At 35.5% G+C, this 18,411-nt stretch overlaps 1 protein-coding gene across 1 annotated transcript in view; it reads left to right on the forward strand.

Annotated features, from left to right (window-relative positions):
• ARHGAP15 (Rho GTPase activating protein 15) overlaps nucleotides 1-18,411 on the forward strand; it is a 596,184-nt gene that overhangs the window by 82,916 nt on the left and 494,857 nt on the right. The window contains exon 5 of the mRNA XM_007467470.1: nucleotides 17,920-18,009. Within this exon, the coding sequence (XP_007467532.1) occupies nucleotides 17,920-18,009 (90 nt within the window). The remainder of the gene's footprint in view (nucleotides 1-17,919; nucleotides 18,010-18,411) is intronic.

Genomic DNA, 18,411 nt, shown 5'->3' on the forward strand with positions numbered 1-18,411 from the left:
TTAATTTAAACTGCCTCAGAAATTTGTTGTAGGGTTTTGTTTTGTTTTTATTTTTGGCTGCAGTATGTTGAGATAATCTTTTTAAGAAAAATAAGGTACCCCTAAAGGCTAGGTACAAAACAACTCCCATCCACCCACTGGTCCTTTGTCTTCCCTTTGAATGAGTTCTAAAGGGGAAATCAGGAAGGGAGGACAGTCACTTGCCTTGCTGAATTTGGCTGCTGAGAAGATGATCTTCATCCTGCTGGGTGAGAAGAATTCCATTGGAGCAGAGTTTATGTGAATGTGCTGGGATAATGGGAGAGATTAGATTCCAAGTTAAAGCATTTGGTTTATTTTTATTTTATTATTTTAGTCTCCTCATACCAGGAGATAGTTATCAGATGCTTAATTTTGTACAGGTGGAAGAAAACTCCCCCTTACTGTAGGCAAACCTTGCAAGTCAGCTCACTAATTGCATGCCTCTAGTTCAAGCTTCAGAACTGTTGTAAATTGACAATAGATTTTACTTTTAGAGGAAATTTGTTAACCCCCTTTTTTTTTTTTTTTTTTTTTTTTGGCAGTCCCTATTTATTACTTCTAGTCCCATTTTCAGTGCTCTTATGGTTTCTCCCAGACACTCATTGTCTTCAAAGCAAATTCTGGGCAGGAACTAACTGTGTTTTGTGGTAATAGGGGAAAGAATTGCAGATTCCTGTTTGTACTGCATGAATTGTCTTGCTAGTCAAGTTCTTGGATACATTTCTAACCAAATATTAAAGGCCTGGTGGGATAGCCCACATTTACCAATTCCAGTCTCAGAGAAATGATATGATGATTACCAGGCCTTGATGAAAGATACTGTGGTTTTATTTTGAAACAGATTTATGCTCAAGTTTCTGAATTTCTCTTGTGCCCCCTTACACATGTCCTGGTATTACTGTTCATTGTACTTCTGGGAAAGTCTGTCCTTTTCTCCAAGGGGGTCTGTAGAAGCTGCCTAAGTGAGTGCAAAATGTGGTTTAAAAGAGTAAATGGCATTTTAATCTGTACAGGAATGATCTTTGAATGTTAATGCAGTGGTGAGACAAAGCAGCAAAGTAGCTAGGAGAAGGGCTTTGAAGTTCAACCATAGGGAGCTTTATTCTAGTTTTGCCACTTAGGAGCTGACAAACTTATTCAACTCCTTTGAGCTTCAGAATCCTCATCTGTAAAGTGGAGATAGTAATATTTAACCAAGAGAATTAGTAAGGAATAAAATTAGTTAATAAAATAAAAATATGCATAGTAGCCATAAAATAATTATTATATTCTAATATACTCCATTAAAATATAAATATACTGTATTCTATAGTACATAATATAGGGTATAATATAATTGTAACTTATCATTATACTATCGTAGTTTTGCACTTGAATTGATTCACACATGCGTAGAAGAAAAGGTATATTAATTCAAGGAATACCAGCGTGTACTGTCTCCAAAAAAAGAAATATGTATCCATAGGCAGCATAAAATACTGTGTCTGAACACTGAATAATTCTGAAAATGAAGCCATTTCTCCATTTGGGGATCTAGGTGTAATATCCTGCTTGTCCATATATATTTTCCTGGAGCCCTCATCTTCCTCCATTGTCTCTTAACCTTACTGCTTTCACATTTAATACAGAATGTCACACAGTGTTGTGCCTGATCCCACATTCCATGTTTGGCTATATTTCTTTCTCACTGAAATTCTTTCAGTTCATAACCAAGTCACATTTTAATCAAAAGCAGCCTCCCCCTGAAAAGAAACACAGTCACTTTGCTGGTGTGTGTAAATCAGAGATTCATAGGCTCTGGGTCCTCAGTGACCTATTCAAGGAAAAGGAGGACTGACCTATTCTGTTTTTCTTTTTTAATGACATTAAAGAGTAAAGTACTGCCTACTACTACTGTCACTTTCTAACAGAAAGGACATTGTATAATACCCCAATCCTAAATCTAGGTGGGATAAAACCTCAAAATTAAAGACAGCCTTTACCAAGAGAGGAAACCATCTCCCTCCTATGTCTACATACATTGTCTCTGTTTTGTTCACTTCACCTCAGACAGAGAAAGTTTGGTCCAGACTGGCTGGCCCTCCTGTGAAAAGGAGCATTGGAAAACCAGTGGTGTCCTTAGTTCCGGATTTTCTGGATTATAAAGGAAAGGACAGTGTTCTTATTCTGTATTCTGATTTGTAACTCACTTTAAAATTTTGAAATATTGTCACTGGAAAATAATGCAGAAACTATTTTTAGTAAAATGTATAAAACATGTATGTATATTTTAACAGTTATAATCAAACTTCTACATAACCACCACCCAGGGGAAGATGCACACCCTGCCAGCCCTCCAGAAGCCCCACCCCTGCCTATTGTCTGTATGTCATCACAGCCTCTTCCCTTGCCACAGACTTAAATGGCATTTTAGTCATTATTTTGTCACCGTTTATTATTTTCCCACCTATATCTATAGCCCTTAAAAATATAGTATACTTTGTCTGCTTTTGAATTTATAAAATGGTATCACAGCATGTGTTTCTTTTGTTTCTTGCTTCTTTCTCTAAATATCAATGTCTTGCTTTTTCCTTCCTTTCATTTTGTTTTAATCATTTCATATTTTTCTTTACTGTTTTAGGAGTGATACACTTGGTGTTCTGTTAGTGACTTGCCTAGAATTATAACATTTTGAAGACTAAAGCTATTCAAATATTACTTTAGAATAGTTTTAATTCACTTATCACCTTCCCAATGTATATGCTATTTCTGTCTGTATTTCTTTCTTTTTTAACACCACTAGACATTATTTATTCTCTTTTATAGAATCAATATTGATTTTTATTTGCCCAATATTTGCCATGTTCCTTGTTATTTATATATTCCCGTATCTTAGACCTTCCTTCTAGGATTATTTTTTCTTCTGTTTGAAGTACATTCTGAGAAATTCCTGTAGTAAGGGTCTTGTCGTGACAATCTGTCTCAGCATCTGCTTGTTTCAAATGTCTCTATTTCTCCATCATTTTGGAAATATATATTCTCTCTGGATATAGAATTTTGAATTGGCAGTAATACTGTTTTGGCACATCAAAGATATCATTCCACTGTTTTCTGTCATCCATTATTGTTATCAAGAAGTTACCTGTTAATCTAACCACTGTTCTTTGGTCCCTCATAATATTTTCTCATTACCTTTGTGTTTCCACTGTTTCATTGTGATGCATCCAGGTGTCAGTAGCTTTTTATTTTCCCTGCCTGGATTGTTGGGCCTCTTGAAATTGATTATAACTGTCATTAATGTATTTTACAAATTTCCAAGCTATTATCTTCTCAAATGTAGCTTCTTTTACATTTTCTCTCTTATTTTCTTCTAAGCCCCTAGTTAAACCTATGTTGTTTTCTCACTCTATCTTCCACATGTTTTATATTCTTCTTTCTTTCTGTCTTTCTGAACTGCATTCCAAATAACTTATCTTGATTTATCTTCTAATTCTTTAACTAAGTCTCCTTGTGTGATAAACATTATTTTTATTTCAATTATTATAATTTTTATTTCTAGAAGTTTGTTTCTTTTTTAAATTTACTATGTCATTTGTTATAGGTTTTTTTCCTGAATGTTAAAGACTCTTTTATTTTGTGAAAATTAGAAGGCATAGTTTTTTTTATATTCTGTGTCTTGTGATTCTAGCATCTGAAGTCTACATCAGTCTGTTTCTACTGGTTCTCACTCATGTTGCTTTGTTTCCTTGTGTGTCTGCTTATCTTTGACTGTGTGCTAATCATTGTTATTGAAATATCATGGGAGGTTCTCTGAGGCCTGGAATAAATGTGTCCTACTCCAGAGTGTTTTGTATTTTTCTAAATTGGCTGGGGGCACTTTCAGTGATTGATTAGATCAATCTAAGTTAACAGTTTAACATTTTTGAGTTATGTGTACATAAAAGGAGGGCTACAGCTGTGCTACACTTTATCAGGTACAGAACTATTGTTCACTCCTTCTCTTAACATTGTTCACCTCAAAGGCAGTCTTCTTTATAATCCCTTGGGATTGGAGAAAGGGAACAAGTTGAATATTGGTTCTCCTTTATCCTTTTATAATGCCCTCAGGAAAGGTGCAGTTATTTTGATTTGATATTCTGCTTTTCTCTGTGGGTTCAGATTCTCACCTCCAAAAAATATTTACCCTGGATGTTCCCACTATCTTTTCAGCCTTTCAATTCTTTTAAGGTTAATTTTAAAAAGAAATATTTTATCCAGCATTTTTCATTGTTTGCAGTGGGAGAGTTGATCCAAATAGCATAGTTTCTCATTACAATCTACCTCACTTTCATTTAAATATGCATTTGGTTAATCAAGTTAGTGCTATTTATATAAGCCTTGGTGGGAAAAGACTTCATAAGAATATGTATTGAAATCCTACAATGAACAGCTTGCTCGTTAGGGCTACATATAAGGCATAGAGATATAATCAAGATATAGTCTTTGCTTTATACCATCTCTGCCAAAAAATAGGATGAGATGAAATAAGAAACATAGGAGAGTGTTTTTTTTGTTTTGTTTTGTTTTGTTTTGTTTTGTTTTTTAACATTTAAAGGAGGGACAGCTCACATCTGTGAAAGATTTGAATTAGGCCTTGAAGGATGGTTATAATTTCAATATGTGGAGATTTGTGGGCAGGGAAAATTCCAGTGGAGTAAAAAAATATGAACAATGGCATGAAACTGAAAATGGGCAAGGTCTGTGTGCTAAAAAGAGAAATGAATTTTTTAGTTCGGTTGGAAAATAGGATAAAAGAAAAGGATTCAGAAGAATGCCATGGGCTGAAATTTGCTACCAGGGGCAACTCTTTAATAAGGTGTGTCAGTATTCTCCAGACATCTTCACCCTAGAATAATCTCTCATGGCTCTTCTTTTAACAACTACATGCTGAACAGCAGTATGACCCAGGTGTTGATTGTCTTAAAAAGACCAGTACTATCACAGGAAAAAGGCAAGAGAGAAGATGATTCTTCTAACTTCAACTCACTTAGTCCAACAGCAAAAACTTTTGCCTCAAAAGCAGCTACAGTATTATTTGATTCATCTAGTGGCAGAGAAGTCCTAAAGAAACAAGAGTTGTCAGTTTGATTTATCCTCTGAGGCCTTGAATCATACCCCTTGCATTTTTCAGGTACACTTACCTATTTCAGTGCCAGCATAGTATTTCAATTGGCTCCAGCAATTCACTTGCAACTTTCCTCCCGTGTATGGGCTGTACTTTGTGATTTTAGAGCATCTGCTTGTTATGGAGTAGACCCTGAACTATAGCTATGGGATGTGGCAAATATGCATTCCTGGTTAAAAAGAATAAAATGGATGGATTGCCTCATGGGGAAGAAGCTGTGTAATTTAGAGAACCCATTCATTTATTTATTTTATGAACTATTAACAACTCCTAACAGGTGTCACACAATGTGTTTTTAAACCCTAGAGATATCCAGATGAATAATATATGATCCCTGCTGTCAAGGTGCTTATAGTCCGGTAGGGGAAACAGAATCATATGTAGGTTTATTATAATAGAACATGACTAACATGATAAAGATATATAAGAAAACAGGCTGGGGAATCATAGGTTTAGCTACAGGTAGCTCTTTCCCAAGGAAATTGTTGTTGCAAGTAATGATCAGCTTATGTATTTCTCCATTAGTTCATTCTGGAAATATCACTTAGGGTCCTTGATATTAAGCTACTATGCTAGGTATTAGGAAAGACACAAAAATGAAACAAACTCAGATCTTTCACTTGAGGGTCTAGAAACAAATAGAAAGCATGCCCATAAATCAAGTAATTGTAATGAAAAAGTAGACATTGATAGTTACTCCAAAATGGCATGAACAGAGACATGGGTTAGTTTCATGGTAACTAAGAGGAGAGAGATATGGCTCCCAGCTGGAAAGGATTCTAAATATATCCATTAGAGGAAGTGACATTTGAGGAAGTTTTTGAAGGCTGAATAGGATTTCATTGCAGAAATGGGGGGAAAATACACTTTACATGGAAAGAAGGGAGTAAGCAATGATAAAATGTGGGAAATTAATTCCTTAATTTATTTGTTTATTTTCCAGATATTATCAATCGCTTGCCTTGCTCCACATACTGTGCTAGTCATTGCTCTTAAAAATGTTTTTTGGTGGTTCCCTGAGTCCTAGGGTGTATATGCCCCAGTCCAGACTATTTTGTGTTTCTTCTGTAAGTTGTCTGGATGCACTGCCAGTGAGGGATTGCCTCAAAAAAAGTTGAGGAACATTGTTGTAGGACAGCAAGCACTCTAACTTGGTTAGAAAGTCAGTGTGGAATCAGCTCATGGAAGACCTTGAACAGGATTGTGGGAGGAGATGATTTCTTTCTGTAGGCATTGTGGAGCCCTTTATAGTTTATACTGCATATGCTCAAATTAAGAGAGATTCAGAGTTTTCAGAGACAGTTTGGGGAGTTAAGATATATTTTTCCTACAGTTAAAAAAATGAAGATAGGACTTGTTAAATTATCTGAAAAACCTATTCTAAAAATATATGGAAATAGATGAGAGTAATAACGCCTGTGCTCTTATTGACAAAGATAATAGCAAAACAGCTAAGTCTGTCATCATTATGGCCCCATGCATTTAGTAAATCACAGGGCATCTTCTTACTCAGAATATATATTAACATTCTCCTATGAGCTGATCTTTTAGCAGCATGGTCATTGCTAAAGAAGTCCTAGTGCAAAGAAAGCAAGCAGGGTAATTCATCTAGGAAGAACTAAAAAATATGCAGTGCCCAAAACATGGGTGTATCAGCACATTAGTGAGCACCAGTAGCAACCTGGAGGTGTTTTCATGTGATTCCAGAATATATGTTCAGTGTGGTACCCTACTGAGATAAATGCATCATGCAAAGTCTATTTCTGATTAGGAAATTTCTTGCCTCCACAGCCACCAAAAATCAGGCCAAGTGGACCTTACTTCCTTTTATATTTATCTCATGGTACTCAGAAAGCTTAGTGTCACTTTTGACATAAATTCAGAAGTATTATAAACATTTTAGGGACTATTTCTCCCCTCATAGTGTATAGTTCTAAAGCCAGTATGTTTGATATGGAGCCTACATGTTGATTGTGTATGTAACTGGGATTTTTTTGGCTACTTTTATGTTTTTTACTTTACATTGTACTAAAACTTCTAATCAGAGGCAAACACTGGCAAATTTTACTTCTAATGACAGAAAACTCTCCCACGGCATTTAATAAACTATTAACTTTTTTAGACCACTCATTCAGCCATAACCTTGAAAGCAAAAAAAGAGTAATATAAAAGACTTCATTAAAATAATTAGTTTACTTTTTCTTAATATTGTTTACTTCCAGTGCAAATAATGAGCACAAGCATTAATTAAATAATGCAGTATATTTAATGTTCATTCACTGCAGTATGACTTTAATAAAAAAAAATGGACTTACTTATGGGAGCAAAATGATGTGATTTAGCAAAAAAAGATGAAAATAGTTTCAATCAGAAAGCTATTCATGAATTATTGAATAATCTGTATAAAGTGAATATGGAATGATTTTATCTTTGTAAAGTGAGTGTTCAAAAAGATCATAAAAATGGAGGTGCTCAAAAAGATCAAAAAGATCATAAAAATGGAGGTGCAAACAATAGATCTACCAACCCTAGCCTAACGAAGTCATTTTAAATTCTCAGAATAATAGTGCTCTGGTGAAGTCAGCATGGTTAACATTAGGGCAGGTTATTAGTACAGCCATAGATTGCACTATCATACGGTCTCAACATACATTTAAAAATTAAAAGAAAAAACAGTCCAAAACCTGAAGGATGACAGGTGGAGGTCAAAGAAAGAAAGGAAAAAAGGAAAAATGAATTCTAGTGTTTTATTAACACAAACTTTGTAAGGAAAAAAATGAAATCAAGTGATCGATATTAATATAAATGAAGCCATGTTCTCTGGTTATAATTTTCTCAAGATTTGGCCATTAACCACAATAAATTCTGTATCGTACATAATTTTTAATAACCACAAAAATCTATGAAATTGATATGATGCTTTATAAATGGGTAATAGCTTACTGTCCAATAAACCTCACCTTAGGCTCTTTCAGAAAACTATTTTAATTATGAAGCTTGACTCTCTGTGGTTTATCATTTTGGTCAATGTAATACATCTGATTTAGAGCTTACATTTCTCTAAGATAAAACGGACTTTTACTCCACGGTGCATTTTTAAATTTACTGAATATATGTATTTATTCTTCCTTTAAAAGTCACTACTAAATTGAAATGCTCTGGGAAGCAGTATACCATATTAGGGAGAAATAGGGGCTTCTAAGTCATACAACCTGGGTTAGGAATCCCAGGTTCACATTTTATTTGTTGCTACAATTCTTCGATGTCTCAGCTGCAGTATGGGGTTAATAAGAGTACCTACCTCAGAGCTATTGTGAGATTGTGTGAGAAAATTGATGTAGCAAGCCTGACACACAGCAAAGATAATAAATATTAGTTATATTTATTATTGGTATTATTATTACATGAAGCAATTTGAGTATAGTGGTTAAGAGAACAGACTTTGGAATCAGAATTGGATTCAAATACACAAACTCACTTAATGACAATATACTTCAAAATCCTTGTCTTAGTTTTCTTAACAATAATATCAAGATTTTTTCAGGTAAAGAAACACTACCTGCTGTCCAAATACAATTCAAAATGTCTTCAGAACCTCATTTCTTACTCATACCATAGGCCAAAACAGATATTCCTGGTCAGCTTTCTGCTACATTGTGCTTCTCCCATCTTTTGGTTCTGTCATCCCCTAGTGGCAGATGAAGGAAACGTTAAGAGAGCATAGGAAAATCTGCATGCTCTTTAAAAGCTGTGAGCCCAGAGGTGTCTCACATTGTTCTTGTTCACATTCCAGTGATGAGAATGGGTAATGTGGCCACAGTTTGGTGTAAAGGGGGATAGAAAAAAATGGAGCCTTTGGCTGGTGAGCTATTGGGATGGCCAAAAAGTTCTTTTGGGTTTTCCTGTAACATCTTATGGAAAAACCAGAATGAACTTTTTGGCCAACCCAATACTTTCCAGTGACAACTCTAGACTCCTGAAGAGAGAGCCCTTCATACATTTCAGTGGAGAGCTATGCCTCCCTGACACAGGAGAGTAACATCAATTGTCTCAGTCCAGATTCCCTAGAAAACAAAGCCCAAATTAAGCATCCATGCTTTATTTGGGAGGCATGAGCCCAGGACACAGAGAGTGAAGTAAAAAGGAAGTGAGGCAGGAGATGATGCAAAATAGAAGAGAGGATGTGTTATCATGCTGGCTACTACTCTACAGTGAGCCTCAGAGACACAGAGAACCACTGGGCAGGTGCACCACTTGACTTGCAAAAACGCTGCAAATAAACTGGAGAAAGCATGAAGCAGTCTGTAGGAGGAAGGGATGGAGGTAGGAGAAGGAATATATCGACGTGTTTCTTCCCATTTCTTGCTTCCTTTTGGTTAAAATTTATCACCCAGAGTATTTTCTCCCTGTATTATATGGATCCTGGGCACACCCTTGGATGGCTATGCAGAAGGTCAGATCCTATACCCTGTAAAATAGTATTTTATCCAAATCTGGATGTGGTAGGGATCTAAAAGCCAGTCTGCACCTTGGCAACCAGGAGGGCCTTGCATTCCAAGAAGGTGTCTGGTCATCCACAGGAAGTGGGACCATATGGGCCCAAGCATCACTGGTCATCTACAGGGACAACTGAGGCAGACTGAAAGAATAAGGGTCTAAGGAGCGAATCTGAGGAGGTGGCTGAGGCATCAAAAATGTGCCCAAATTGCTCACATTGCAGAATTAAATAGTTTTTATGTAGTGTAAATTTAAGGCAATATAAGCATGCAACAAACATAGGTTAAATAGAAGCTATTATATTTATTCTAGCAAGATTTTGATTCAGGAATAAATGCAATAAATTCTTAAAAAGGGGAGAATACTTTCTCCTCAACAAACAAACAAACAAACAAACACATAACATTCTAGTGCCCCAAATCACTAACAAGGCTTTGCTTTTCTGAAAATCTGGTTTGATTTTGTCTTGTAATATACTGAGAAATTTCACTGGAGAAACAATTTCAGTTATTATTAACTCCATTTATATTCATATACATAAAACCCACATCTTACAATCAAAGTATCCTCTTCTATGTTGACAGCGGCCATACTTTAGACATTAATAAGATCAGGTATCCATTCAGCACTCTTTGATTTTCCAGAATCAAAACCAGTTATGTGATAAAACTTAATTCCTCTAAACAGATTTTGTGTTTCATGTTTCAGACTGATAAGGACAATCTGAGTCTATATTCTGGAATAGCAATTAATCCAAAATAAAAAATGGTAGCTAATAAACTGTTTCATAAAATCTGAGCCTTGACTTTTTTTCAACCACATCTAGTAATAAGGGTATGAGAATGAGTGACCCAGTGATTTGTTGCCCACACACATGGCCAGTCTTCATCATAGAAAATGCCATCAAGCAAAAGAGCATCTGGCCTTTGATATTTTCTTAATATACATTAAAAGCCCCCAAATATCCCATAAAGAAAAATGGGAAACTTAATCCCAAAGGTTTAATCTAAGTCAGAGAAAAATATATTATGGAGAGACTACCCTGTCAGCTATTATTGAAAAATGGTAAAGATGGACTAAGAGAATAATAAAAATCAGAAGTGGACAAGACCTAGGATCAATTTTTAATGACTTCACATTTCTCCAACAAAGAGGCTTTTATGTTTTATTGTCCAGAAGCAGTAACTTTTAAATAATTCTATTTAAATATTTAAAAATCATTTATATTTTAAGTTTACCCAGAATAGATATATGTCTACTCTTAGACTTAAGTTTATATTTAGTCAATTTTTAAAAGTACCTTTTTATAATGATGTACAATGTGATACATTGGCATCATGTAGTTCAGCAGACTTTTTCATGTGTTTTATAGCTGTAGAATCAGAAATACGTTTTCTATTAAAGGATTCTTTAATTTCAGACGGAATAAAATCTTGACTGTCTTCCAAATAAATTCTACAACTTTTCTGAACTACTTATTCCAATATTTAACAACACTTAAACACTGATAATTTTCCCTTCTAATAAAGCCTAGTCCCTAAAGTTGTTCTTCAAGCCTAGGTCTTTCTGCTTTAACTTTGTAAAAATAAACAATTGATTAGGATCATTTTTATATAGTCCTTCATTTACTTATCTTAGTTTTCTTTTCTTGAGGCTAATATTTTTATTTGCTTGACTTTTACCAAACTCACTTTAGCTTTTTCTGGCATACTTTTAAATTCACCCCAAATCTCTATTATTTGCTTCAATTTTGCCATAAGATCAGTTCCTATTAAAGGTCAGTATAAATGGGAATGTAGTGATTTTTATGTCCTAAATATTTCTCATTTTGTAAACTATAATTCTGAGCTGTATTTTTAATTTTATTAATTCATTGGAATGAATCTGGAAATTTTCTATTGCAATTTTCCATCCAGTTCATAAATTCTTTCAAAGGTTAACAAACTTCTGTTGAGTGCTTACTTTGGGCCCCTTTGCTAAATTTGGGGAAAATAAAGACCAATAAGACAAACCCAGCTTGTTCTCTAATTGTATAGCTGGGGGAAGGAGACACATCAAAAAGTAGCTGCAATGTGTGAATAACAAAACAAATTGTAAAAAAAAAAAAATGTTTTTCAGAGTAGGGGAAATGGTAAGAAGGAAAGAGGGACTGCTGCAGAGGTGAAGGAGAGCCTCGTGGAAATTATTTCGGAGTTACATCGTGAAAATGAGCAGGATTGGGGCAGATGACAGGCAAGGAGAGTGGATGAAGAGAGAAATAACTGTGTTCCAGATGAAGAGGTTACATGCATACTCAGTTCCCCAAAATATAGAGTTGTGAAAGCATGTAGCATTTTGGAAACTGCCTGGAATTCAGCATTGCTGACGTATAGAAAAAAAGGAGGGATGAATGGAACTGAGAAGGTGGTTGGGGGATCATGAAAAGAAGCCTGTATACTCTACTAAGGGATTTGTATGTTATCTTGTAGATAACAAGTTTTCTAGGAGAAATATTGTGAGATTTGTATTTTAGGAAAAAAATTCAAAATGTGGAGAATGAATTGAAATGGTTTTTACTGAGTTCAGAGGAAACGGGAAGGAGAGAAATTCAGATGAGAGAAAATAAGAACTTAAAAGAGATTGTGATCTCGTTCTGGAATTTGGGCTTTGTACCTTTTGGTTGTGGCTATTGATGGAAAGAGGAGAACTAAGAAAGTGAAGAGAGTGAAGGAGATAAAGAAATGATTAGCCAAGACAAGCAATAGAAAAAAGGGGACAAGTCTGAGAAGAAGACAGTGATTTCAAGGAGATGTCTGTGCTACATCCTAATGATAGTTAGAAAATAGAGTTTTGGCACATAAGAGGGAGCTGGAGACCAGAGGAATTATGGGGAGTTAACATAAATAAGTGATGGATCAGGCCACAGGCAAAATCAAAACTCACAGGAAGCATGTAAACTATGAGAAATAACAAAAGCCTAGAACCATAAACCAGGGATTACTAACATTTAAGAAGTTGGATGAGGAAGAGAAGTCAGTGAGGAAAAAAAAAAAAAACAGAGAAGGAAAAGTATAAAAGGTGAAAAAAGAATTTGGAGAGAAAATGTCTCCTTAGCGGAAGGACAGAGGGTTTAAGAAGGGCCAGCAGAATCTCATAGTACTACAGAGTTCAACCAGAATGTTAATGGGAGAGAAAGCATCAGACTGTTCCTGTTGACCTTAATGGTTAAGATGAATTAGATTAACCAAGGAAGGGGATAAAAGACTGCAGTGGGTTGAGAAGAGAATAGAACAGGAGCAGAGAATGTGACTGCAGGAAACTCTGAAGGATCCTGGTAATCATGAAAGGAAATAGGTGAGATTGAGAAAACGTGAAGTTGTGGCATTGGTGCTTGCTTTCTTCTATTTTTTATTTTTTTATAGTCACTTCAGTGTGATTATAGTCTAAAGGATATAATCTACTTTAAGGAAAATAAGGAATGAGATTGGATAGAATTAGGAACTATAGAGGAAGAACCTTGGGCTAAAGAAGGAGCATCTCTTACTCTGAGGCAAAACAAGACATGCCTTGTGAGTTCATGCAGTATATGGCACTGATAGGCCAGGTAATTTTGATGCTAATAGATGACACTGTCGTGCCCAGACATGGGAGTTCATTGGACAGGTGGACCAGAGTCACAGACCCAGGTCGAGAATTTTGGGAAACAGATGGAAAAGTGGGAAATGATGACACTTACAAGGAAGAAATAGAAAGTGTTAATTCTTATTTTGGGACCTGAAAAAGGCATTATGTGACCTAGCAGGAGGAAAGGATAGGTATGGAGGGGAGGCAGTATATTGTGTTGTGATAAGGACTTGGGACTTGGAGTCAGATAAAAATGAATTCGTATCTCAGCTGAGGTCCTTATTAAGTGCATGAGCTTATGTAAGGCACTTAACCACTCCCTGCTTGAGTTTTCTTCACATGTCAGTTAAAGGCAATGGTATTAACTTCACAAATTTGTTCTAAGGATTAAATGAGAAGTTGATATAAAGCTTTCAGAGGGCAAGACATATAGAAATTTATTAAAGTTTCTGTTTGTTTATTTGCATTACACAGACTAACTATGAAAGAGGGAAGAATGGCGAATGTTCTACCACCAGGGCTCTATGATCTCTCTGAATTATGAGTAAGCCATTTATTTGGTGGGCTTGAAAAAGGTAAAGCTTTGGGAGAGAGGTACCATGAGGAAGAGTAGAAACTGGCTAGGAGCGCATAAAGTTTGCAAAGTATTCATGACATTGGTCTTGGTAATGATTTCATGGATACATTGTGTCCTTATCACAGTAACAATAGTGTTAAGTAGAGTCAAAAGCCCAGCTGAAGTAGGTGGCCATTATTTGTAATGTTACTACATTGAGTAGTCAAGTTATTTCTCTAGAATTGAGGAATATGAGGAAGATTGTAGAAGAAGAAAAAGTGGATGAGAGAGTGGAGTGGATCATCGCATGAGGGAGGGAGAGAGAGAAAGAAAGAGAGAGAGAGAGAGAGAGGCTGAATTGACTGCGGAATCAGAGGCACAGGTCTGGACATGAAAGGAAGTGAAATCAAGGACTTGAGAGGCTGGGACAACACACAAAGGTCTGCAGATTTCAATAACCTCGAAAATCAAACATAACAAGGTGGGAGTAAGGCAGATTCAGAAAATGGGATGTGTTAGGCAGAAAGCACAATGAAGATTGCTAATGTGGAGAGGAGGTAAAGCAGTGAGCTCATGAAGAATGTAAGAGACCGGTCAAAGTCACATGAATGAGCACTAGGAGGTGACTAAGTGTAATGGGCAGTGTTCGGACTGAGATAAACCCAAGCCAGGTGCCAAGGCCATCGGATTTAGCATTTGATGCTGATGAGGACAGCTAGAAGCTGGCAGAACTAGATGGTAAGCACACTGGCAAAGCTTAGATTGCTTTTTACCCATAAGTCTCCTCTAGCTCTCTCTCTTTCTATAGAGAGAGTCTATAGATAATTATACAGAGTCTGAGGCTAGGATACGATTCTTAAAGGAAGAGTCAAGATATAGTCCAACACAGTAGCTAACACGCTGACAGTATATATACAGTAAGTGTTTATTGCATGATTCTTTGAAATCCTATGTTCAGTCCACATATGAGTCCATTAAACTGTTTTCATTTTGCCAAATCACAAAGCAAAGACTGCTTAACCATTAGACCAAATACAAATCTTGCTTCTTATAAAGTTAGGAATTTTAAAGATGCCCAAACCTTCCTTCCAAAGCACAAATGCTAGTTGCAATTCGGTATTTTCCTTCATGCACAAATTTAGCAAATATTCATTGAACAACAACTATGTACCAGCACTTTTCCATACATTGGAAAAATAGTGGAGGAAAAGGCAAACAAGGTCCCAGCTCAGGGAGTTAAATTCCAGTGGGAGAAAAACACAGTCAGCATATAAAACTATATATATATATATATATATATATATATATATTAATTTCGGTTAGGAGGAAGGCTGTGGTGAAATTAAAATAAATAGGTAGAGAGTAATCAGGAGTCCTGGAATGCCATGATTTTATATAAGACAGAGAGGAGACCTCTGACAAGGTGACATTCAGCTGAGACATGATGGAGAAGGAGTCAGCCATGTGAAGATTGGGAGGTATTCCAGGTAAACAGGTGGTGTGAAGGCCCAATGGGAAGATCAAGTTCAACAGAGAAGAACAGAAACAAGATCAATATGTCTGTACTAGTCTAGTAAGAAAAACATATCTTTTCCCAAAATGTTTCATGTTTTAGCATAAATATGATCATAGTGTATATTCAATTTTTAAGGACTACATAGTGGTTAAAAACAGACTCTGGAGGGGCACTGCTAGCATTTAAATCCTGGCACCTCCTTTTCTACCTATGTTACCTTGGGAAAGCTTACCTAACCATTCTGGCATATTCTCTTACCTGTAACATGGTAATAATAATAATACCTACTGGGCTTCTGTGGTAGCGCAGTGGTTAAGAATCCACCTGCCAGTGCAGGGGACATGGGTTCGAGCCCTGGTCCAGGAAGATCCCATATGCAGCGGAGCAACTAAGCCCGTGCGCCACAACTACTGAGCCTGCGCTCTAGAGCCTGTGAGCCACAATTACTGAGCCCACATGCCACAACTACTGAAGCCCATGCCCCTAGAGCCCATGCTCCGCAACAAGAGAAGCCACTGCCATGAGAAGCCCACACACCGCAACAAAGAGTAGCCCCTGCTCACCACAACTAGAGAAAGCCCACACGCAGCAACATAGACCCAACGCAGCCAAAAATAAATAAATAAATTTATTTAAAAAAAATAATACCTACTTCATACAGGTATTATAAGAATTAAAAGAATTGATAGCCATAAAACACATAGAGAAGTGTTTGGCCCATAAAAAGTGCTTCTTATATAAAATCATATTCCATCTTTTTTTCCTGACTGCTTTATGTGGGAGATATAATCTTTTTTGTTATATATGTTTATTGGCTCTGAGTGTCCCATAATTCAGTTAACTGTAGAAGCAGGTTTTTCTTAATTTTTCTGTGTCATAAATCACTCAGCAATGAACATTATTATTGTGCCTTGAGATTTTCCACAGCCATGATGACCTGGGTGGCAGATTATGGGAAAACAGTAAAAATATTTCAGTATCTGAAGCATCCATAAGAGTCATGATCATCTTGATTAGTTTTTCCTGAGATTACTACCAAATAACAAAGGAAAGCTATGCTATCAATTGCCATCTTGCCAGCCGAATTTATCCTGAAGGAAAGTTATGCTTGGCCTGTATAATGTTTCCAAAAAAATTTTTATTGAGTTGCCAAAAATCAAAAAATCTCACAATTTGCTATTAAAAAAAACCATATTTCTGGCTTCTTCTCAAAAATAATTTATTTCTTTTAAACCGATAGAACATAGTGGCTATGAGGCAACAATTGTGGACAGATTTCTTATAAAATTTTTGCCATTTTTCCATAATTGTATGCTTTAACCTAAAGTTCATACTGTTAAACACATTGTCTAAATATATTATAAGCTTTTTACACTAAAATTTTAAAGTATTCTATTGAAAATGGCTTGAGGAAACTGAATTTCTCTATAGGAAAACCTAGAGTAGCTCAGAACATAAGAAAGTAGTTGGAGTCTTTGAAATGTGGCTTAACTTTCTTTAAAAATAGTAAAAAAAATCTCCCAAACAGGTAAGTTTTTGTTTAATGTTTGGAGTTTTGCAAATTTAAAGTTATGTAAGTGTGATTCACTTGAACTAAATAAAAATATGAAGAGGCATATACAGAGGATATTCCTATTAACTGATTATTATGAATTACTGAAGTAAAAACAGCTTTCACTAACATACACATTGTATTGTGTGAAAGGAGGCACATGCCATAATCTATTTGATCTAAATTAAATTTACTAAATACAAATACACAGTATACTTATGTGTATAGACTCAAAGTCTGAAAAATGAATTTCTAAAAGGCATACAGTTGGCACTTAGTATTTATTAAATTTGTTTTTTCTTTTTTTCAGCTTTATTGAGATATAATTGACAATTAATAATGTGTAAGTTTAAGGCATGAAATGTGGTGATTTGATATACAGATATACTGTGAAATGATTACCACACTAAGGTTAGTTAGTAACGTTCATCACCTCACATAGTTTCCTTTTTGTGTGTGTGTATGTGTGGTTCTAACATTTAAGATCTACTCTCTTAGCAATTTTCAAGTATACAGTAAAGTGTTAACTATAGTCACCATGCTGTATATTTGATCCCCAGAACTTATTCATCTTAAAACTGAAAGTCTGTACCCTTTGACAAATATCTTCCAGTTACCCCAGTGCCTGGTAACCACCCTGTTTCTATGAATTAGACTTTAGATTCGACATAAAAGTGAAATCATGCAGAATTTGTCTCCTGTCTAACTTACATGTGTGTGTATATATAATATATATATATATATATATATGCACACACACACACATAATATAAAACATTATATTATGTAAAACATTTTGTTTATCCATTCATCCATTGATGGATTGATGGACACAGGTCATTTCCATGTTTTGGCTATTGTACATAATGCTGCAATGAACATGACAGTGAGGATATCTATTTGAAACTGGAAAAAAGATAAAGTCTTTATACCATAAATATATAGCTGCTAAGTCAATAAAGCTTTATTTTTTTCTGACATGCATCTCCAGTGTTGTATGCTTTTTATTCTTATTGCATTTTCGTTTGCAGAAAACTGGACACAAACCAGAAAGTGTGGATTTGTGTGGGGCATATATTGAATGGGCCAAAGAAAAATCAAGCAGAAAGAATGTCTTTCAGGTAAGAATGCTACATAGATTCAAATTATTCCTATTCCTTCTAAATCTGAGCTCTCTTGTGTAATCAAAACAAGACTACCTTGTTATGATGTTTTCATGTGTATGAACTAGTTGTGTGGAGGTCATTGTGAAAAACCTGGCTTCTCTTCCTTGTTGAATTTTGCTTGTTTTGTTGTTTTTCCCTGGTGACTGCTTGCTATCTAAACACAAAATATATGTTGTGTGGTGATTAATTATATACCCGAAAGTCATTGAATTTTGCAGTGTATTTGATAGTATTTGATTTGTTTGTGGTTCAAACCTAGAGTGCTTGGCTTAAATAGATTTAATGTAGGACTTTCAGACGTAAACAAAGTAAGATTTGCTAATTATGATAAACTATTCGCATTCATTGCCATTCCTG

Source organism: Lipotes vexillifer, unplaced genomic scaffold (assembly GCF_000442215.2).
Source record: "Lipotes vexillifer unplaced genomic scaffold, Lipotes_vexillifer_v1.1 scaffold265, whole genome shotgun sequence".
Taxonomy (NCBI): domain Eukaryota; kingdom Metazoa; phylum Chordata; class Mammalia; order Artiodactyla; family Lipotidae; genus Lipotes; species Lipotes vexillifer.